The sequence below is a fragment of the Onychomys torridus genome, chromosome 4 (assembly GCF_903995425.1).
Source record: "Onychomys torridus chromosome 4, mOncTor1.1, whole genome shotgun sequence".
Lineage (NCBI taxonomy): Eukaryota > Metazoa > Chordata > Mammalia > Rodentia > Cricetidae > Onychomys > Onychomys torridus.
In genome coordinates, this window is record NC_050446.1 from 65,007,259 (window position 1) to 65,031,471 (window position 24,213).

The following is a 24,213-nucleotide window of genomic DNA, read 5'->3' on the forward strand; positions in this document are numbered from 1 at the left end:
CTATTTATTGCTTTCTGCCTTATTTCCTTAAGACAAAATCTCCACTAAACCTTGACCTCACTGGTTTTCATAAGAGTGTTTAGGCTCTACAATACTGCACTTTACCAGTATTTTGTTAAAAATGTCCAGCCTTGACTGATTTCTGATATGGGTGCTGGGAAACAGAAATAATTGCTTACATTTCCACAAGGGCTCTTACCCACTGGTCTATCTTTTCCAGCATTGGAAGTGCAATATTTTAATAATCATAAGAAACCATTGTCAATCTCTTCCACATTCTCCTGATGGCATTTTTTATTTCCTTATTCCTGAAAGTGTAAACCATAGGGTTAAGAAGTGGGGTCATGATGGTGGCAAACACAAACGCATTTTTCTCAGAAGAGAAAGCAGTTGTTGGTCTTGCATATATTAAAAAACACGGGACAAAGAACAAAAGCACAACAGTAATGTGGGATCCACAGGTGGAGAGAGCTTTAAGTCGCCCCTCAGAGCTGTGCGATCTCAGAGAGTACAATATGACACCATAGGAGACAAGCAAAATAGAGAAGATAATGATGCTGATTGACCCACTGTTAGCAAACACCAAGATTACAAATATGTGTGTGTCAGTACAGGCAAGCTTCAGTAATGGGAATAAGTCACACATGTAATGATCAATGACATTGGGTCCACATAAAGGCAATTGCAAAGTGAAAATAATTTGTACAGTAGAATGTAAAAACCCTCCTACCCAGGATATCACCACCAAAATGCCACAGAGCCTCCGGGTCATAATGGAAGAGTAATGTAAGGGCTTGCAAATGGCCACATAGCGGTCATAGGCCATGGCTGACAGGACAATCACCTCTATCCCAGTGAAGAAGTGGACAGCAAACAGTTGCATCATGCAACATTCAAAGGAAATGGTCTTCCTCTCATAGAAGAAGTCTACAATCATCTTAGGTGTGACAGTAGAAGAAGTACATGCATCCAGTAAGGACAGGAATATCAAGAAGAAGTACATGGGGGAGGCAAGCAGCGTGGGACTATAGATGATGGTCACCACAATCATCATGTTGCCCCAAATAGTTGCAAGGTAGATCAATAAAAATACAACAAACAATATTTTCTCAACCTTTGAGTTCTGTGAAAGCCCAAGAAGTATGAACTCAGTGACAAAACTCTGGTTTTGCATTATTCTCAAGAAGATACTGAAGTAAAAGCTGTTTACTTAAATCTGAAATTATGAGAAAAGAATACATCATTTAAGTTTATATAATCAACATGTACAAGTTGCTGCTTCCTTAATTGTTTTGCCAATAAGAAAATAACGTTACTTTTCTTAAGTGTAGTTGTATAACATGTAGAATTGAAGTTAAGTTAAATTATTGAATACATTAAACAACCACATTAAAATATTGGAGATTAAAGCATCTACTTGGGTGAGATGAGAGCAATAGCCTATCTTAGAGGGGTCAGCTTTCATCAACCCATATGGAATTCTGCAAGTGAAATACTGAAATGCATTTTAAACTATTCTACATATAAATGAAGCTCAGAACGTTAGTCTCCATTGACTGATCAGAGCACTCACTGCCTCATCTACCAAAACAAGAGGCAAAATGTATTTTGGGAACACTTCAAAGTCATAGGTTCAGCCTACACATGGGTAAAAGTATGTATTATTAGAACTTCCAGTGACTCAGTCTACTTTTTATAAAACAGAAAATTATTTGGGAAAGTATGCAGCACTCCTCTTTGTGCGTATGGTGAAAGGTGGAAATTTCACTAAAATCATCATTTTACAACCTAACAAGAACTTTACAAAATTTACCCTGTTTTCATAAGGCATAAGTGAAATATGATTTTACAAAAAAAGCAATTGTTCCAGACTTACTGTCCTAGTCATACTCAGCAGTATGTTACAGTGGTTTGTGTATCTTAATTTTGGAAAAGTTATAATTAAAGCTTTTCTGATCTAGCAAAGAAAAGTTGTTCAACCTGGAATTTTAAAGACACAAGATCTATCATACATGTTGTCTCCACTGAATCAACAGTGTCAAGAGTGAGATATTTCCATTTGTAGGAACTTCAGGAAAAGGATGCTCCTTCTAATTTCTTTCACTCCTCTCTAAATGTTAAATCATAGCCTTTCTTTGTCCTTAAGCAAATGAGATATCTTACTAAAGCAACAGAGTCAATGATGAAGAATCAGGAGGGCAATGACCAATTAGCCATGATTGAAAATTGATGACAATATACAGCTGAAAAATAGAAACTCACCCTCAAATGTAATTCATAGTCTTCCAACTTAATCACTTGCCAAAACTGATTCTTTGAGAATCAAAATACATTCTTTGAGATTCATAAGAATTCACTGTGAAACATATCCACACCATCTTACCTGCTCATCTCCAGGTATTATATGGTCAAATTTGAAAAATGTCCAAATATTACTCATGGTAGCATTTCTTTACAGTGCTAGGTGTAATTAATTCACAAAAAACTCAATTGTCACCCACAGAAATTAATTCCACAAATCCTGTTTGTAAATATTCCAATATCTGATTTATTTTCCTTAGGTAGTCACAACCCAAAAGGTATCTAAATATTTCCTGCAAAATATTCTCATGTGTGAATATATATATATATATATATATATATTCATTAACATATTCATGAGTATGAGTATGTATTTGAATATATGCATGTCTAAAGTTACAAATATAAGTTTGTATAAGAAAAATGAGTTTGTTCTGAGAAGAAAAATGTAATGTTTCAATGACTAACATCTGAAGAAAGTAGACCTTTCTTCACATGTTTATAAATCTATCATGTGACTATTTATTTATTTTACAATAATCATTTACATGATGCCTTCAGGTCAGTTCTTCACTAGCATGTGTAATATAACTCCATCTACTCACATTATATAGCCAAGAAAGCAGTGGCCTGAAACAAACCCTACCACATCACTGGATCAGGAAGTAATCATTTATGATACGTTAATATGATCACTATTTACTTTACCAGTTGTCTTTCAGAGCTAAGGTAAGATGGACAAAGAAATTTAATAAGAAGTCAGGAAGGCGTGGTTGCTGACATGCATGGAATGTCAGAGTGAAACAGCATTTCACACCATGAAAGTTCAAAGGGAAATAAACACTTGTCTCTCTGCTGCTTTCCCAAAATGCCTCAGCTTTGCTTCTCTTACTGTTTCTGGCATAAAGGAAGAACTTTACTGTTTCCTCTTGTTGTCTTGTTAATGGACTTCTAAAACTTCTTTTGCTGTCTACATAATTCTGCTCATTTTAAGAGAGACCAAGCCACAACCATGAGCACTGAAGAGGTTCAGATCTTCAACTAATTGAATTTTCTGAATAGTTGAGAGGCACTGTCTACCACCTACAGAAAGTTAAGGGGACATTCTTAATCCAGCAGCCATCACAGTGACTTAAGGCACTCTTCCTGATTCTATGTTCTCAGTACCACACCTAGTTTCCAGTTATGGAAAAAATACATTTTACATTCTCTACAAATAGCTATGTAGTATAGACAACACCCCCAACTAACCCAGTTTCTGTGCTATCATTCTTTATTTCAAACACATTATTTTATAGTCAATGATATCAAAACAGTAAGAACACTTGTGTTACTGAAAATGTTTTTGTTTTTGTTTTTGTTTTTTCCAAAAAACAAATAAACTGCTAGTGAAGAGATAATAGAAAAACAGCACTTATGACATTTCTTTGTACTTGCTTTCAACTTCAAGATGACAAGTTGAAAATATGTTCAATCTCATTAGACTTAAAGAAGCAGATGTTTAAGGAGAGGGAAGGAAGGAAGGGAAGTAAGAAGTAAGGAAGGAAGGAAGGAAGGAAGGAAGGAAGGAAGGAAGGAAGGAAGGAAGGAAGAAGGAAGGAAGGAAGAAGAGAGTGAGAAGAAAAGAAGAAAGAAATGAAGGAAAAAGTTCTCACTCTGACAACTGAGTTTTGGGAACCTGAGCAATTATTAGTTGACAAGCACTGGCCAATTGAACTCTGAATATATCATTTTAATCACTGATGTATTGATTACCCATAATAATATTATCAATAGTAATGATGAGGAGTCTGAACACCAGAGTGTTTGAAACCTCATACCCATAGCTATGCATTGAATGCCCCCTGTTTTATTTAACAGTCTCTTGACATACAACATCCACACTTAAAGCACTCCATCATAATTTAAAGTCAAATATGAAAATGCTGTAATGTACCTTAAATAGATCACCACTATGCATCACTTCTGTGAAAAGTCTGAAGCTTGGTATAACCTATTCTTTATGGAGAAGTCCCTTATGGGGTGAACAAAATTCTGTTTGTATCCAACTCCCCTGTACGTCTGAGAAGAAAAACAATGATTTTGGAAGCTGATGCAAAGCATGTGAACATTGCTTCTCGGGTCCTGTCATGAGCATGGTCTGAGAATGCAAGAAAAACAAGCCAAGGCTTTCTCCTGTGTTGTCACTGGGTTTATAGAGGTGTCCCTGAGATGTCACCCGTCTGGGAGACTGATTCTTATTCCCTTGGGTTTTTAAGATTTCTTTCTGCATGAATTTATGATGCAATTTTTTGTGCTTGAACACTTGATTTAGTGTTTAAATCACTTTTTATTAATGTGGTTAAAAAGAGCTTAATTTTTCCACAAGGAGGTTCTTTTAAATTTTCCCTAAATGTTGAATTCTGGCACTAGCGAGACTTTTGTATTTTTTATCTTTCATATTCAATATTTTTAAAATAAGAATTTATATGTCCATGGATGCTATTTTTGTTTTGAATGATCAGGTTCCTGTCTTATAATGATTTCATGAACACTGTATTTAGAAGTAGAACAGTGCTGTAAAATGATGGAATATAATATTTCTCTCCTAAGTTTAATCAAAATTCATGGGTACTCACCAAACATAATAGCTAGTTCTTTCATAAGGAATCCTTACACTAATCCCTATCAGAAATGTGTATTGCCTGAGAAATAAACTAACAAAGACTATTCCTCAAAGAACAGCTTTTTATGAAAAACTATATTTGAAGGTATATGTTAATTTGAATCTTATTTACCCTAAGAATCATGAGCTTCTGTGTCTACAGTACTTGGGAGGTGGTGCATAAATGTTGTCTGTTTCCTTTCTTAACCTAGGGAGAACTTAAAATTATAGTTATTTTTCTCTTTTAGCTTCCCAGATGGTGGAGTAATAGGCCTGGACCCAAATCCATGGCTTGTGTCATAGGTGAAAAACCAAAAATAGAGTGTCTAGAGGTGGAAAGACATTGTGCATTCTCAAAATGTATAAAAATGTCTTGAAGATCACTTTAACATAGTGGATACAGCCTTAACATTGCTGCTTGAGGGAAAAGTTAAAAGTTGTCTCATAGATCATTTCAGAGGTGGAACAACCCAAATAGTCTGTCAAAATGGGCAGTTCTTAAGCATTGATTCCTGCCCTTTTTTAAAGAATATATTTACACATGATGTTAAAAAGGAGAAAGTAAGTGACTCATGAGAAGATTGTGAATAATGGTACTCAAGCAGCATCAGTATGACAGTCTATGTGTTTAAGAGGAATTGGGTATTCCCATGGGACCCCCTTGACCAACAATTCAAGAAGTTGTATTCCAGTCCTGGTTCTAGAAGTTTCGTTTGATGATAAAAGATGTGCAGTTGGTACTGTGTCTTCCCCATTATTGGGCAATTTCATTTAGATTGCCTTCATATGTGGATATATTTTAGGAAGCTTCTACTGTATTAGGTTTCCAGACTAACCCTTGTATGACCCTTAATTTTAGCTGTCTCTCCCCATGATCCCTCCCCTTCCATACTTGATCCTCAAATTCCAGTTATCACTATCTATCCATAATTATCCATTCTATTTACTTTTCCTAATGAAATATATATCTGTTCCATATATATTCCCTCACTCTAGGCTTACCCTCTGTGGTTCTACCTGACTGTAGCTTGGTTATCATTGACTTAATGGCTAGTATCCACATGTAGGTGAATAAATAAATATCATTTTTTTTTCTGGGTCTGGGATGCCTAACTCAGAACAACTATTTTAGGGCCATCCCTTTGCCTGCAGATTTCATGATGTCACTATTTTTAATGTCTGAGCAATATTTCATTGGGTAAATATACCATATATTCTTTATCCATGTATCTATTGATGGATAGCTAGTCTGTTTCAAGTTTCTCACTATTATGAATAGAGCAGTAATGAACATGGGTAAGCAAGTGTCTTTATAGTAGGATGAAGCATCCTTTGGTATATGCCCAGGAGTGGTGCAGCAGGATCTTGAGGCAGGTGGATTCCTATATTCCTGTGGAACTACCACACTGATTTCCATAGGCTGAAAAATTTGCATTCCCATCAAAATGGTTGTTAATGCACACCCTTGGTAGCATGAGATGTCATTTTTTATTGATCTTCTCATTCTGACAGATGTAAGAAGAAAATATCAAAGTAGGTTGATTTTCTTGCACTGATGGCTAGATGCTAAACATTTCTTTAAGGGTTCGACAGTCCTCTGAGTTACCTCTATTTTTAATTTTCTGTTTAGATCTGTATCCCATTTTTAAATTGGGTTATTTGTTTTCTTGATATCTACTTTCTTGCATTCTTTATATATTTTGGATATTAGCCTTCTGAATGTATAGTTGGTAAAAAACATTTTCCTATACTGTATACTGCAGCTTTGCACAAATTACAGTGTCCATTGCCCTGCAGAAGCTTCTCAGTTTCATGAGGTCCCATTTATTAGTTCTTAATCTTAAGTCCTGTGCCAACAGTGTTCTGTTTAGAAACTATATTTTTCTGTGCCAATGAACTCAAGGTCATCACTCTCTTTCTCTTCTGTCAGGTTCAGTATGACTGATTTTATGTTTAAGTCTTTGATTCATTTGGACTTGAGTATTCTGCAGGGTGATAAGTATGGATCTATTTACATTCTTATACATGCAGAAGTCAAGTTTGACGAGCATCATTTGTTGAAGATGCTGTCTTTTTTTCCAGTATATGTTTCTGGCCTTTTATATAAAACCAAGTATCTATAGGAGTGTGAATTTACATCTGGGTCTTCATTGTGATTCCACCAACTTCCAATATAAATAACTTCTCTGTAGAACAATGTGCTCTCTTTCTAAATAGTAAGTAAAGCATAAAGTACTTATCAAAACAAATATTGACTTTTTATTCTTGATAGTAAGTTTTCAAAATGTGATTTTCCTTGTTTGTGTATATGTGTTTGCATTTTGGAATTAGCTCTCATGCAAATGCACAAGTCAGCAAAACCCAGATAAGGAAACTGACTGTAGCCATCTATTTTCCTGGACCTTATTTTCTTGAGACAAGGTGTTTGAATGAATTTTGAGTTTGCTGATTTGTGAACTCCTGGGGATTTTCCATATTTCAGCAGAGGTGGATTAAAGGTATGCTGCCATGCCTGTCATTGACCTGAATTCTGGCTCCGCAAACTAAATTCCTCATACTTGTATATCCCTCATACTTGTCCTCTTACCCAGTGAGACATCTCACCAATTCTGTAAGTGTAGCACTTTGATATATATCATTATCAATATCTTCCCTATTTTCCTAACGGCATTCTTCATTTCCTTATTCCTGAAAGTGTAAACAATAGGGTTGAGAAATGATTTCAGGACAACAGCATATACAACCACACTTTCTCAAAGGTTACTGAGAATATAGGTAGTCCATATATTACAGAAGGAACAAAGAACAGAAGTATAAAAGGACTGTAAGAACCACAAGTAGAGATAACATTGTATTGCCCTTCAGAACCATGGGCTCTCAGAGAGAACAGGATGACACTGTGGGAGGCTAACAACAAGTAGAAGGTTAAAATGCAGATAAAGCCACTATTGGCACTGACAAAAATACATGTGTTAGTGTAAGCAAGCTTCAGTAATTGGAACAGTCAAACATGTAACAATAACTGGTCTGGGTCAACAGAAGAGCAGTTGCAAATTAATCTGTATGACAGAATGCAAGAAGCCCACTGCCTAAGTCACTCCTACAAGGAAGCCACAGAGCCTTTGGCTCATGATGGAAGAGTAGTGCTTGGGTTCTCAAATGGCCACATAGCAGTCTTATGCCATGGCTGTTGGGGCAATTTTCTCTAACATAGTAAAGAAATGTGCAACAAATAATTATGTTGTGCAGTACTCAAATGAGATGGTCTTCCATTTACACAAGAATTCTACTAGCATTTTGGGTGTGAAACAGAAGAGATGCATTCATCCTGAAGGAAAAAAAAATACATGGGACAGCCCAGCCGTGCAAGACTATAAATGATCATGTGTGTGTGTGTGTGTGTGTGTGTGTGTGTGTGTGTGTCTGTCTGTCTGCCTGTACCTGTGTTTGTGTGTGTTCTCCCTAATAGTTGCATCATAAACCAATAAAAATGCCAAAACTTGTAGACAAGTTTTTCTTTGGACTTCTAGCTCATAAAAAAAAATGCTATGGAGACTTATTATTAATTATGAAAGCTCAGTATACAGCTTAGGCATGTCCCACTAGCTCTTATAACTTAACTCATTTACATTCATCTATGTGCTGCCAAGTGACTTGTACCTTTTACCTCTCATCCTTCATGTCTTGCTTTCTCTACATCCAGCTCACATCTCTGCCTTTCTTATTCCCAGCATTCTCTCTGCCCAAAAAAATACTGCTTAGCATTGTCATTATAGTTTTATGAGTAGTCCACTTTACTGTACCTCCAGCTGCCTTCCCCACAGACTTTCCATTAATCTGTGTATTTATTCAGTTCCTGAATTCATTTTCAGTAGGTAGTCACAGCTTTAATATTTGTAACTCCTGTGTGTATCTACATAAGTGGGATGTATCAGTAAAATATACTTTTCTTCCTTTTTTTGTTTTTGTTTTGTTTTGTTTTGTTTTCAAGACAGGGTTTCTCTGTGTAGTTTTGGTGCCTGTCCCAGATATCACTCTGTAGACCAGGCTGGCATTGAACTCACAGAGATACACCTGGCTCTGTCTCTCGAGTGCTGGGATTAAAGGCATGTGCCACCACCACCACGGCCAATAAAATGTACTTTTATGTATGAATTTCTGCCCATGCATGCACAAGAAAACACACACAGGTGTGCACATATACACAGGTTTTTACAAATCTGTGAGTAAAACTGTAATTTACTTTAACTGTGGAAAAATGTGTTGATTTTAATGACTGATATTTACACCAGGCAGACACATTTTACATATAAGTATGTCAATGAAGTTGCTTAAATTTATTTTTAAACAACCATTTCTATTGTGGCCTAAAGTCTATTGCTCAGTAGTATTCATAATATAATCTTTGTATTCACTCACAAGGTACAGTCAAGGAAACAGTGGTAAAAACTAAAACCCACAAGGTCATTGGATGGAATGGCAATCATTTAGGAGACCAAGATTATTCTATAATTTACTAGTTGTCATTTAGTGCCAAGGCAGGATAGAAGGAATTCCAGCAAGATCACAGGGCATAAGATACATATATGAAAATGTTACAATAAAACTCATCATTTTGTATAATGACTATGTGGGAGGCAAGACTACTTTATACTCTTAAAACCTTGTAGTCAGATCCAAACCTTCCCCTTAAGATTAGATTATTCAAGTTCCTAAAACTCTAGGAGCCTAGGGCTTTTGCTATGTAAATGAATTTAATAAGGAAGCATATCCAAGGTTCTTTTCTAAACATCACATAAAATTAAAAACGGAAGCAGAGACTTAGGAATAGATGATGATTTTTATTAGGAAATTCACCTACTCAATGACACAGAGCAGAGAAGATAGTTATAGTTGTGATGACATATTGTGCACCCCAATAAAGCTTACCTGGGTATCAGAGGGCAGATTCAGGTACTAAACTAGACATAGAGGTCAGGCTGTGGTGGCATACATCTTTAATCCTATCACTTGGCAGGCAGAGATCCATCTGGATCTTTATGAGTTCAGTACCACACTTGGCTACATAAGAGAAACAAGACCAGGCAGTAGTGACACACACCTTTGATCCCAGGAAATAATATGACACAGAAAGGTATGTGAGGCATGAGGAAACAGGAACTCAACTCTCTTGAGGCTGAGGGTTTCATAGAGGTAAGCTAGTGTCTGGCTGTTATGCTTCTCTGATCTTTCTGGGTTTTTTATTAAAAGACCATCTAACATTTGAACAACATTTAGTTGTGCAGCACACATTCATAACTTTTTTCTTCATATTTATTTACAAGGTAAATTATTGTATCTTCAGTTGCAGTGAGATGTATCTGTTTCAAGGAATAATATTTTCTAAAGTTCTTAGTATTCAATGGCCAATTATTATGGTTGATTCTTACAGTTTTTCTTGTTTCAGATAGCTGTCTTTCATAAAGAAAACAAAACTGACTGGGAGGTGCTAAGAAATGAAGGCCCTGTATGAAATAAAAAGTAAAGTCTTGTCTTTATCTTTCATGCTCTAATTAGATGCTCATTTTTTATACTTACAAGTAAAGCGACACGGTATTTTCAGTATAATGATTTCCAAACCTCTGATTAAAATACACACAGTGGTAAGTAGAGGGTAGCCAAGGTTTATGATTACAAGAATGAATATTCTAACTCATTTAGAATACCATTGACCTAAACACAATGTGTAGTCTAGATTGAGTCCTGCAAAAAAAAAAGTGTAACAGTTGAAAATTAAGCTACATATGAATAAAATGTATTTTGTAGCTAAGAATAATATATCCACATTCATTTCCTAATCCTGACAGTTTCACTCTAGCAAAGCAGTATGGTTATCAAGAGAATCTACAACATGTACTATCTTATTTGCTTTAATCTAAAATTAGTTCAAATAAAATATTAAATAGAAAAAATATATAGCAGAATATCTTTAGGAACCATTTCATTCACTTTTTAAAAAATAATTACCACTCATGTTTGGTTTTATCCTAGGGCTCTGGGCTGTCCAGCCTCTGGGTCCTGGCCCTCCAGGCCATGTTAGGTATAAGCTCCCTCTCATTGTATGGGTCTCAAACTGGACCAGTAATTGGTTGGCTACTCCTATAATTTCTATCTTCTTTGCAGACCGAGCAAATTGAAGGTCAAAGGTTATGTAACTAGGTTGAGGTCCCAATCCCTCCACTGGAAGTCTTGCCTGGTTATTGGATATAGCTAGTTCAGGCTCCATATTCCCCATTTCTAGGAGTCTTATTTAGGGTCATAGATTCCTGAGAGTTTCCAATGCACTAGGTTTCTAGCTTGTACCAGAGACACCCCCCTGGTTCCAGTTGTTTCTTCTAGTATTCTCTCCCTGCATCTTCCTCTAACCCAGTCCCTCCTTTTCCCATGACCATCCCCCACCCAGATCCTTCTCCATCTGCTTGTGATGTCTATGCTGTTTCTCCTTCACAGAGAGATTCATGTGTTGTAGATGAATTTCTAAACGGTCTTACTAAATAAAAAAAAAAAAAAAAACACAGAGCCAGATATATGGGTGAAGGCCTTAGAGATATCAGGGATATAGGGAAACCCACCAGCCAACCTCACCTCAACAACTCTGCAGCTTCCAAGATGCACATGCGCGACTTCCTGTTTACCCACACCTATATGCCTCACTGTTCTGCATTCTGATTTGCTCTCTCCATTCAACTACATTACTTCCTCTTCCTAAGCAGCTCTGTCACTTCCTGTCTGCCTGTATAGACCTACAGACCGACATGGTTAACTAGTTTTGGAATTTAAGGATGTGTGCCACCATACCTGACTCTATTTCCAGAGTGGCCTTGAGCACACAGAGATCCTGCTTGCCAAGTTATTAAGGGCTCATGCTACCATTGCCTGAATTCTTTGTTTACTTAAAATGGCTTGCTATTTCCTCTGATGTCCAGACAAGCTTTATTTATTAAAGCACAAATAAAGTATCACCACATTTCAGCACAAATAAATTATCACCACAATGTATCAAACCCTGAGCCCTGCCTTGTTACTTAGCGTCTTTGGATCTGTGGAATTTCGCATCATTTTAAAATGTTCCTCCTGCCTCTAGCTCCAATTGGCAAGAGTTCCTTTTGCTCCTGCTCAGAGATGCCTCATAGCAAGGACTCTGGTCTCTGAGCCATCTTCTGAAGCAGGGACCTTGGCAAATGTGTCTGTCTTTCTGTGCCCCAGGGTCCATCTTGACCACTGTTTCCTTCATATTTTTCTCAAAATGTTGAATTTTTCTACTAAGGAGGCTTTGATATTTTTTATGTGCAATATTCTTTTCTCTTCAAAAAAAAAAAAGTTTGTTTATGATCACCAAATATTCGCTCTTTTCTTTTGAAGTATTCTTGGGTTTCTGTTAGAAAATGCTTTAACACAGCATCATGTTTAGGGACAGAACTCTGTTATACAGTGGATAGGAAACAGCTTCTTTGCAGAATTTAAGCAAAATGCTTTGTACCTGTCAAACATAAGAGCTGAATTCAGTCATAATGAATCCTCCTGTCAGTCTATAATGAAAGTGTATGTCTTGTTTTGAAAATACTATATCAATAGCTGTTTGTTAAAGAAAATAGTGTATGAAAGATATATGAAAAGCAATATAGTATTATATAACATATAATTGTTCTTATGGTATGTAAGAGCTATTAGGCAGAGGTAGGTGGATCTCTGAGTTCAAGGACAGTTTGGTCTATAGAGCAAGTTACAGAACAGCCAGAGCTATTACACAGAAAAGCCCTGTCTCAAGAAAAAAAATATTTCATGAAAAATATATGAAAAGCAATATAGCCAGGTTTTGGTGGTGCATGCCTGTAATCCCAGCACTTGGTAGACAGAGGCAGGAGGATCTCTGTGAGTTTGATGCCAACCTGAGCTACAGAGTGAGTTCCAGGAAAGGTGCAAAGCTACACAGAGAAACCCTGTCTTGAAAAACCAAAAGACAAAAAAAAAAAGAAGAAAAGAAAAGCAATACAGTATTATATGATATACAGTGGTTGTTATGATCTGTCTCCTCTTCCACATATCCCTAAATCTTGAGGGGCAAGTTATGATAAAGACAGCCCATTTAAAGCTGAGTGCTCCAAAGCTTCTTACTCACTGCCTATTACCCAGCTGTGAGTCTCTATGTTAATTACCAATGAATTTAAGAAGTGATTTAGATTAGATATTAAGATGCTTGCCTTAAAATGACAACTAGTAAAGCAAAATAAAATTAAAAGGCTGTGAATTTGAATGAGAGAAGAGAGGTATATTAAGGAGTTTAGAGGAAGGAAAAGGAGGGTAGAAATTTTATAATCAAATTATAATCTCAAAAACTTTTAAACAATCTGATCTTAGAAGAGCTTGCCAAATCTTTGGAGGGCTTGACAATTAGATGAGCTGATACAGAATAGTAGAAAAATATGTAAACATAAATAATAACCAACCAGCCAAACAAACAACAAAAAAAGCCAAGCAATACAAAAACATCTGTGATATAGTCCTATGACTGCTCTTCTTTCTGCAGATCCTAAGTTCTGATAGCCTTTCCAGTCACTGGGATCAATGTGACATAAAAACTTTTTTTTCTTTTTTTTTTTTGGGGGGGGGGGGGTTGGAGACAGGGTTTCTCTGTGTAGCTTTGCTCCTTTCCTGGAACTCACTTGGTAGACCAGGCTGGCGTTGAACTCACAGAGATCTGCCTGCCTCTGCCTCTTGAGTGCTGGGATTAAAGGCATGTGCCACCACCACCCAGCCATAAAAACTTTTGGAATTAAGTTCTCCTAGTTTTACTTATTTTATTAAAATTTTGTCATGCAATTTATTTTGTCATAATCTTTCTCTTTGCTGAACTCCTCCCAGATCCTCCCCACCTCCCTCCCCAGCTAACATCCAATCCTTTCCCTCTCATCTTTCTCTCTCAAGATAAAAGGAAAACCAAAACAAACAAAAACAAAAATTAACATCAAAGTTACCAAATAAAACAAAAAGCATATGAAAATATGTATATGGAGTCCGATTTTGTGTTGACTATACTCCAGAACATGGGCATTCCCTGACATGTGGTTGATATGCTTAGCATTGTGCCATTAAAGACAAATGAGTTTCCCTCTCCCAGAAGCTACCAATTACAAATGGCTTCTTAGTTAGGAGTGGGCCTTGTGCCCATTTCCTCTTCTCTGTGCTTGGATTTCATCTGGTTTGAACTTGTTCTGGCATGTTTTTGCTGTGTATCATCTGAGTTCATATGTAAATCTGAACTGTTGTGTCTGAAAACTAAATTTGATTTCCATAAATTCATCTACCAGTCCTTGTTTTTAAGATCTGTCTTCTATAACACATAGCTGTCCAAGCCTTGGGTGGTAGAGGTATGGGAAAGTTCTAATAAAGACAGCCCATTAGGGCTGGATGTTCCAAAGCTTGTCAATGCCTGCACAGTGTCCAGCTATAAGTCTTTCTGTTAAGTACTATCTACTTCAAGAAGCTTTTCAAATTTAGGGTTGATTGATTGGTTGTTAGGGGTTATATTACTGCTATATCCATTAGCAAAATAATAGTATTAATTTTCCTGTAGGAGTCATGAACTATTTAGTCTTAGGTTTTTTACCCCACTAAAAGTATTTTGTATTGGATATTGGTTCCATCTCAGGAAATAAACCTTAAATTTAAAAACAGTAAAAAGTGGTTAATTACTCCCATAACATAACCTTCATGCTTCTATTACACCAGTGGGCAAATTTTCCAGGCAAGGTGCCATTTATTTGAAATTTTATAGAAAAGATAATGACCTACTAATTTTCTGATACTGTCTTCCCTTTCTCCTTAGACCACAATCATTTGTTACCTGAATTATAAAGTCCTTTGAATTTGTCAGCATACCAGCCCTCCATATACTGCTACCATCAGATAGGGTAGATTCTTCAATGAGGAATATAAAATTATGTAAAACCAAGAATTAAAATTTTAATTAAAGAAAATAGGTTTAGTCAGTAAGAAAATTCAAATCAAAACTTTCCTGACATTCCATCTCACAACTTATAGAATGTCATCAAGAAGACAAGAAGCACAAAACACTGTCAAATAAATGGAGGGTGAAAGGTATAAAAAATATCAAATAGGAGTCTTTTCTATCAAAACCTATAAAATTTATTTTTAGGACAAAGAATGAAAATATTTTTGTCTTCCTCAATTTATAAGACTTTTATGTAAATGTTTTAATCTTCCCCATCCAATAAAAACTTTGTTTATACCGAGCTGTATTCTAGGAATTTGATGGCCTGAAGTAGTAATCACTTTGTCCTTCTTCCTTCATTTTTGACACACCGTTTCTTTCTTTATGACCACACGCTTATTTCCAATAGAGGGAAGAATGACTTATTCAATGCTAGTGAGAACATGTTCAGCCATTATGAAAACCAATATGAGAGTTCCTAAAAAATTTAAGACTACAGCTTATGACATCTAACCACAACCTGACTGAATGTCTATCCAGTAATTAAAAGTAAACTTCCAATGGAGATGTATTTATACTCATATTTGCCATTCATTATATAGCTAAATTATAGAATCAGATCAGATGAGTGCCAACATATCAACTAATACAAATGTGATCTATATAGACAAATGTAATTTTATGTATCCATAAAAGGAATAAAATTATATTGTTTGTAAGAGAATGGATGCAGCAAGAGACCAATGTGTGAAGTTAAAGTAAGCCACCTCACTGCTCAAAAACCTATTGGATATTTTATCTGAGATGTGAGAGAGAAATAAAAAAGACAAGAGAGTAAAGGGAAACCACTGTAAATGAAAAAGAAAAACATGAGGTGGAATTTAGAATCAGTGAGGAAAGGAACATGATCAAACACATTACATTTGTGCATGGAAATATTGTAGAATATTAAGTTGTACAGCTAATAAACCCTGAAAAGACGAAGGAAAGGACACAAGGGTGTCCATGATTTGCTATGCACTTCTGAGTCTGTGAAAATACGTATGCCTTGTCTAGACAATGGTTTAAAACTTAATACTTTGTCAACTTTACCATGAGACAACAATGAATGCAAGAATTTCTGTCCTTTAGCAGGTCTTAGAAATTTTGTGCAGTAATAGGTACAACTCACACCAAAAAGAACGACAACATTGTGCCCATAGAAAAGCAACCACAAAATTTAAAAAAAAGTGTGTATGATGAAATGCAAAAATCCCCCAGAATGGTTACCCATAGCAGAGTTCCCAGTTCATGATGGAAGATAAATGGAAGGGTTCAAAAATAGCCACATGCTGGTCATAGGCCATGGCTGGGAAAACATGAAGTACTAAGAAAAGAAATGATTTAGTATCTTTTTGAGAACACTCAATTAATATGTGGTTTTTTTGTTTGTTTGTTTTTGTTTTTTGTTTTTTTGTTTTTTTGTTTGTTTGTTTTGTTTTTTGTTTTTCAAGACAAGGTCTATCTGTGTAGCTTTGTGCCTTTCCTGGAACTCACTTGGTAGCCCGGGCTGACCTAGAACTCAAAGAGATCCACCTGGCTCTGCCTCCCAAGTGCTGGGATTAAAGGTGTGCACCACCACCACCTGGCAATATGTGTTTTAATATTGGCATGCTAGGGAAATTTTAACTATAACTACAATGCAACCTGAAATAATGAATTCATTTAGGGAATTATAGGCACAATTTATCTTTTTTTCCCTTTCTATTGTTCTTGAGGTAGGGTGTTCCTGTTTCAGAGATTGGCCTAGAAGTATTCATATAAACAGATGGGTCACAAACTCATGGGGAATCCTCTGCCTCTGCCTCCCAAGGGCCGGGATTACAAGAAACAGATATGTCTAACATGAATCATTTCTTTATTGATAACTTCAAATAAAGTTGTTTTTACTTTGAGTATAAAAGTCAATAAGATTAAAGCCAATGTATAAATTCAAATACAATCCTCTTTTGAGAACTTTTTTTTTTCTCTTTTCTACTCTATGGTGCCTCAATGTTTTACTGCATCTTAGGGGCCAGAAGGAGTCAGCTCACTACATCTGCAGTTGATCTTAGCTGTTTTAGTTCTGTGGATTCTCTAGAATTCTTTTGGGTTGTTTTTCTAAGAATGACTATTCACAGTTATGGAATCCTCCCATCTCATTTCCCAGAGCTGATTGCTGTGGAGAATACATGCAATAGCAGGAATGGTCCAACCAAGAATTCTCTCTCAAGATATTAGGAAATAATTCAAATTCTACAGCAAGTGGCAGAGGACTCCCATGAAATATTAGAGTCACAAGAGACAGGAAACCTACAGTACTTTTGTGAAGATTTTCTTTCTGTCCTTCCCTAAACTCTTGCTGTTACAGAGATCACTCTCATAAATTGAAATTTCTTTTTACTGAAAATAGGTTTAATAAGTTTTCATCCAAATGTATATGACATTTTGAATTTCCTACAAATTTTTTAAAAGCGTGTACTTAATAGCCAACACTGTAGCTGGTATTTTAAATTACATTCTTTTTTATTAATAGATTAAGTAAGTAGAAAATTCAATTCTCATTCACCTACACACATGAATTTTGGGTTTCCAACTCAGTGGACATGCCTGATATAAAAAGGAAAACAACAGTCTCCAACCACCAAAACAATGCTAGTTCTGGAGAATTGCATTAACTCTATATAGGTAATAAACATATTGTAGTTTTGTGTCAATAATTTTGACTTCCTTACTATTAATATTAATTTTGGTAAAATACAACATTTTTATTATTCATCTGAATGCACTATTAATTTCTTCCACATTTTTCTTATGGCATTCTTCATGTCCTTATTCCTAAAAGTATAAATCATAGGATTGAGCAAGGGGGATAGCATGGTGTAAAATAATGCCACCATTTTGTCAAAGGAGAAGGCAGTGGGAGGCCTTGCATATGTAAATATACATGGAACAAAGAACAAGACCACCACAGCAATGTGGGACCCACAAGTAGACAGAGCTTTCCATTGCCCTTCAGAACTGTGGTATCTCATAGACAGCAAGATAAAACCATAGGAAACAAGCAACAAGGAGAAGATTATGATGCAGATAAACCCACTGTTAGCAACCACCAAAAGGCCAAAGATGTGAGTGTCAGTGCAGGCAAGCTCCAACAATGGGTACAAGTCACATATGAAGTGATCAATGACATTGGGTCCACAAAAGGGAAGCTGCAAAGTGAAGATAATTTGTATGATGGAATGTAAGAACCCCCCTGCCCAGGCCACCCCCACCAGAGTGCCACAGAGCCTCCTGGTCATAATCGAAGAGTAGTGTAATGGCTTACAAATGGCCACATAGCGGTCATAGGCCATGGCTGTCAGAACAATCACCTCAGCCCCACCAAAGAAGTGTTCAGCAAAAAGTTGTATCATGCATCCTTCAAAGGAGATGGTTTTTCTTTCATATAGAGAATCCACAATCATTTTGGGTGTCATGGCAGAAGAGAAGCTTGCATCCAGTAAAGACAGAAAAGCCAGAAAGAAATACATGGGGGACCCCAGCAGTGTAGGGCTATAGACAACGGTCACCACAATTGTCATGTTGCCCCCAATTGTTGCAATGTAAATACATAAACATATGATAAATATTAGTTTTTGAACATTTGGATTCTGTGATAGTCCCAGGAAGACAAATTCAGTTACAAAACTCTGGTTTTGCATGGCTTCCAAGGAAAAAATGAATGCCCAACAGAGAGCATATAATTTGGCAATGATGATAAACATTTGCTTCAATCCCATTTATAATTTTGGGATCATCAGTGATTTGTTATAGCTAGATCCAAAATAACATTGAGTGCTTGATTTCATTGAGAATAGAAAAAAGAGAAAATTTTATAGGGTGATAGTTGAAGATCAGTCAGATTGTGGCAGAGATAAATTGCAGAATACTTAAAATCTAGAGCTCTACACACATGGAAATAGAAACAACTGCATGTATGGAATAAGATTGACAATATTTTATATGTAATTCTGTTTGACATTTTATTTAAGATCTGAATTGAATTTGTGGAAAACCTCTGGCCTTTTGCACATGTTATAAGGATATGAGGACTGCATAGTCACGTTTTCCACTGTCAGGTAGCACGTAAAAATGACTAGATAACGGAAAAATGTACCTTTAAAGAGAAGAAATATCCTGCATTTTAGGAGACGAACATCATGACTACTTCTTCAATGTTTAAAAAAAATCTATACTGTATATGGCCTTTAATGCATTTTTATTAAATTTATTTTAAAAAGTCAAGTGTATTACATGTCATTATGAGTTTGATATGGAATTCATTTTTTATGGAATAGAAAGACATATATAAATGCCCAGATACAGGCTTAAGCATTAAATACAGTTTTTTTTTTAATCATTATCTGAAATTGGGACAGAAGTTCATAAAAACAAATAATGCCACTCCTGAGTCTTGTTCTCATGGTTGATAATACAAAGCAAGCATTCCACAGGCCACTAGCTATTGTTTTCCCAGCTTTATTATATATATATATATATATATATATATATATATATATATATATATATATATATATATATATAATAAAGCTTTAGGAGATTAAGTTGATATCAGGGGGAATGCCTAATGTTATTCAAATATTGGACAGAATTTCTGTCCAAGCTTAAGCCTAGTCCATTAAATGAACAGGGAAAGGGGTAACAATTTTTCTTTTATCCAGAACTTCAGAGCAGAGGAAGCATTACAATGTCTCTTTCTATGTGTAAATGTTAAGATTTCTCAATAGTTGATTCAGTTTTGAATGGGACATATTAATAAAACACAGAAAATAATAAAGAATTAGAAATTAATGGTCCAATTGCCAATATATGAAAGTTGCCAAGAACTATGTAATTGTGGAAGACAGAGTGAATTGAATTTTAGTGAGGGCTTTATTAATATTTTCCCAAAGATTTATAAATCTTGTTTGGTCTAGCCATGTATAGTTTCTAATGACACATATATCTGAAGCATAAATGACTTTCTTAAGAGGAAGAAATATCCAGTTAAAATACATGTGCTCATCTCCTATGACTATGATATGTCAAACGAAAGTGTGACAATGCTCTCTATGGTAACCTTGACATTTTTAAACTTATTAAGTAATCTAGTAAAATGCCTTACCACAGAAAGATTTTTCCATTTATTTCTTCTTGTATACAGAGATGAAAAGAATGATTGAGTTCTTGCACATATTACTTACATGTATCAGTCAAGAAACATATGTTTGTGAAGAATGTACATGTTCATACCTGTTTGTTAAAAATAGGCAAAAAAGAATAATATTATATACTGTGGAAGTTGAAAAGAATCTTTTTTTAAATAAATTCTACTTTCAGTTAATAGAAATCAATTTAACTATGAATAAAACTAACAAAGATGCAAAATGTAAGTTAGTTTCTGTCCTTGATTCTCTAATTCATTTCTCCTGAATGCATGCACAATGAATTCCAAAATCATTTATAAATTATCATCAAGTAATAGGAGTATAAAACAAGCTTCAAATGATCATGGAGTCAGCCAATATCTATGTATCATTGAGGACAGTATACCAATAGATGACTCTGGGCTAGCCCAGGCTAGGGCTAAAAAAGGAAAGAGATTGGGGAGAAATGAATCAGAAAATCATCTCCTGACTCTTGCAGACATGCTCAATAGAGGACTTGCTATTTGTTCTGTCGCTTTGAGCAGATTCTTGAAGTTCTAAAAACTCCCAAAGCTTCATGTGACATTTCTATGCTTGAACTTGATGACAAATTCTCTCAACTAGTTCTTAAGAGAACAGGAAAACACAGTATCATGAATGCAGTCAGAATATGAGGAGAAGACAGTGTTGAGACACCTCACAATCAAAACGAGGGCATTATACTCCTAATTTCAGTTGTACTATCACCACTGATTATCGATAAATATTTTCCCAATCTTCATATATGTTTTAAAATGTTAAAATTTTATTTTGGCCAGTCACAGAGTAATCACTAACAATAATCTAAACATCTGTCATTCACTGACAGATAAATGTATGACATTGCCTTCAGAACTCCTCCTCTAGATAGCTTCATTGTATCAAGAAAATCAAATTGATAGGGACAGTGAAAGAAAGGCAAAACTTACATTAATTGAATAATTCTTATCACCTACACCCTTATCAATTTTCCTCAATTAAGCTTTTTCAAAATAAAAGTTAACATAAAAAAATGTTTAATTTCTACTATCAAATACCCAGGTATGCCAGCTTGCTCCTGCAGCAGCCATATCACCACTGAACAACGTAAGGTACTTCTACATCTTCTGAAAAAAAAAAATGGAGACAGTAACACAGATCAAGTTCAGAGACCTATACAAGTCCACCAGACAGTTACTGTAACCACATTTTGCAAAACATATATCAATGATGATAAAAAAACATTGATGTCAGCGTGATTTTCAGCAGTATTTACATTAAAAGTACAAATTTAATTAGCATGAAAATAGAACATGTCCTTTAAAAATTATGCCATCTTCAAATGTAACTCTTAAATGGCAACAAAAGTGGTTCATTCACTTAATTATTTCATAAAGTGTATGAATAACAATTATGAATGTGTAAACATGTTTGAAACATTCATATCAATAACCTCTGCCGTAAAAAATTACTATAAAGTTGAAATGAGATAAGGAAACAATATAATGGAAAATGGTCCACTAGAGATACTAATAAAAGGGAGAGTTGCTTAATTAAGCATAGAGAGATGTTTATATAAACCAAACATTTATTCCTCACCCATGTAGGTAAGAATGTTCCTTTACATGACAATCTGGGAACTACATCCCTTCAGATTTCAGTACTTTCTCTCGGCTTTCACGGATGCTCTGATGACTGCCCCAAATGTTCCTGTTGTCATAATCTTGCTGTTTCTAGAATGAGATGGGGTGTATTTCTGTGTTTCCACTGAGTTCATTCCAAAGGGTACCTGAAGCCTCTCCTGGTATCTTCTAATTCATGTGATTTATAGGAGACACTAAGCCATGGCCAGCACCAAAATAGTGCAGGCCTCCAGATGTTCAGTTTTCCTGAGCATTCTAAGTCAGGAACCTAGTGGTTATGGAGAGTATATGGATACATTTAACTAGGAAAACTCCACTCTGATTTATGTCATTCTTCTTACCTTAGTGTCCACTCTTATGGAGTTGGCTGCTGTGTGATTGTGGATATGGGAAAATTCATGTTGAACATCAGTAAGTAGAAAGAGGACAGCATTCCATGCTTCTACATCAGGATTCTGGAGACATTCTCTGAAAATTTACTGTTTAATCTTAAAAATAAGGAAGTGTTAAAGGATGAATATATGTCTGAAAATAATTCAACTGATGAAGTAAAATGTGCTTGCTGCATTTTAACTGATTTGTATTTAATTCATAGATAAAATTTAAATGTAGTATTAATTTCATTAAACATATAAGAATGGCTGCCTTGCACTTCCTTCAAAATTCTGATTATTTTTAAATGTCTTCAATTTGTTTATTATGCATCAAGTCCTGTCTTGCAGGTTTCATATATATTATTTTACCTACTTCTCTCACCACGGACAATAGAAGCCACAGTCTAAACACTACAGCCTAATTATATATCCCCTCATAGGATGAAATAAAAGAATTATAAATCTCACTTATGTCAAGCAATTACTTATCAGTTCTAGTGATGACACGCTCCTGTTTTATATGGTGTAGGTTTCCTCAGTGTCTGGTCAAACTATAATGTTCCTTCTAATTTTTTCTTCTCATTTCTTACAGAGTGGAAGGCCATCTTCGGCAATCTACTGCCCCTTATGTGCTGTCTACAGCAGGTTATCAAAGAGAAACCAAAGAAGCAAAAGTTTCCCTTTTGATTTACAACTGGAATTTAAAGAGTTTTCCATGGGATTTGAGACTATTTAGCCACACCCTCCCCCCCCCCAACTTGGAAACTTTCCATTATTGTGATTTTCCAAGACATAATTTTTACTTCCTTACTTGTTTATAAATTTCTACATCCCCAAAGAATTAGAGGATTTTTTTTCCTTTTCTTTGTACTTCTGCATTTCAATTTGAAGATAATTCCAAATATAAGAGTTGAGTTCTGAGACAAGATTGTACCCATACACACACACATACACACACACACACACACACACACACACACACACACACACACAAACCATGAATATTCTGACACAGTAGAATGTTTATTATCAAATAATATAACATTTATGTACATACAGAAATATTTATTAGTTGGTCAAAATGCTATGTTTTTACCCCAGAAATGAATTTGGAGATCCTTTGACTTTAAAACTAAATGCAAAATTTTGGCAATTAATTCTTTTCTTTTATTCTAGAGGTGAGACCATAAGGCTAGCTAGTGTTTTATTAGTGGAACATAGCACTGAGCCTGAAGCATGATCTTTAGCTCACTGGAAATTTCAGAAAAGACCATAGAAAGAAATCTGTCTGATTTGTTCTATTCTAAATATCACATTCTACTTAGTTTTCATACCTCACAGAGAAAAGTAGAATTGAAGTGACTCATATAAAAAAATTAACCCTGGAGCATGACCTCTTCAATAGTCTGTAGAATCAGACTGAAGCGGTGGTTTGGTTTTGTTGTGTTTCTTTTTTTCTATTAGTTAAAAGTTCACAGAGTATGTGGCCTGACCACACAGCTAATGCATTTTGTAGCCTTGCTGGTCACTTTGAAACATCTAGAATTTCTGCTTCTATGACTGTGGTGGGTATTGTGTTACCTGAAACATTGTGTGTTCCCCGAAATAAACATATCTGGGGTCAGAGAACAGACAACCACTAGAACAAAGCCAAAAATGGTGGCTAGAAAATGGGAAGAGTAAGCCATAGCAGAAGTTGGGAGGTGGTGGTACATGCCTTTAATCCCAGCACTTGGGAGGCAGAGCTAGCTGGATCACTGAGTTCAAGGCCGCTTTAGAAACAGCTAAGCATGGTGATCCACGCCTTTAATCCCAGAAATCCAACCTTTAATCCCAGGGGGTAGGGGCAGAAAGGAAAAGGTATACAAGGCTTGAGGACCAGGAACTGAAGGGGTAAAACATGTAGTTAGTTAAGCATTTGGTTGGTTAAGCATTCAGGCTTTGGAGCAACACAGTTCAGCTGAGATTCATGTGGAGGAGGACTCAGAAGCTTCCAGCCTGAGGAAACAGGATCACCTGAGGAACTAGCAAGATG

At 35.7% G+C, this 24,213-nt stretch overlaps 2 protein-coding genes across 2 annotated transcripts; both read right to left on the reverse strand.

Annotated features, from left to right (window-relative positions):
• Positions 1-238: 238 nt before the first annotated feature.
• Positions 239-1,204, reverse strand: LOC118582684 (olfactory receptor 4C15-like). Its single transcript, XM_036185729.1, has one exon. It carries the CDS (start codon positions 1,172-1,174, stop codon positions 239-241), a length of 936 nt encoding a protein of 311 aa, XP_036041622.1. The 5' UTR covers positions 1,175-1,204.
• Positions 1,205-17,725: 16,521 nt separating this feature from the next.
• LOC118582482 (olfactory receptor 4C15-like) lies at positions 17,726-18,664 on the reverse strand. Its single transcript, XM_036185397.1, has one exon. It carries the CDS (start codon positions 18,656-18,658, stop codon positions 17,726-17,728), a length of 933 nt encoding a protein of 310 aa, XP_036041290.1. The 5' UTR covers positions 18,659-18,664.
• Positions 18,665-24,213: the final 5,549 nt, after the last annotated feature.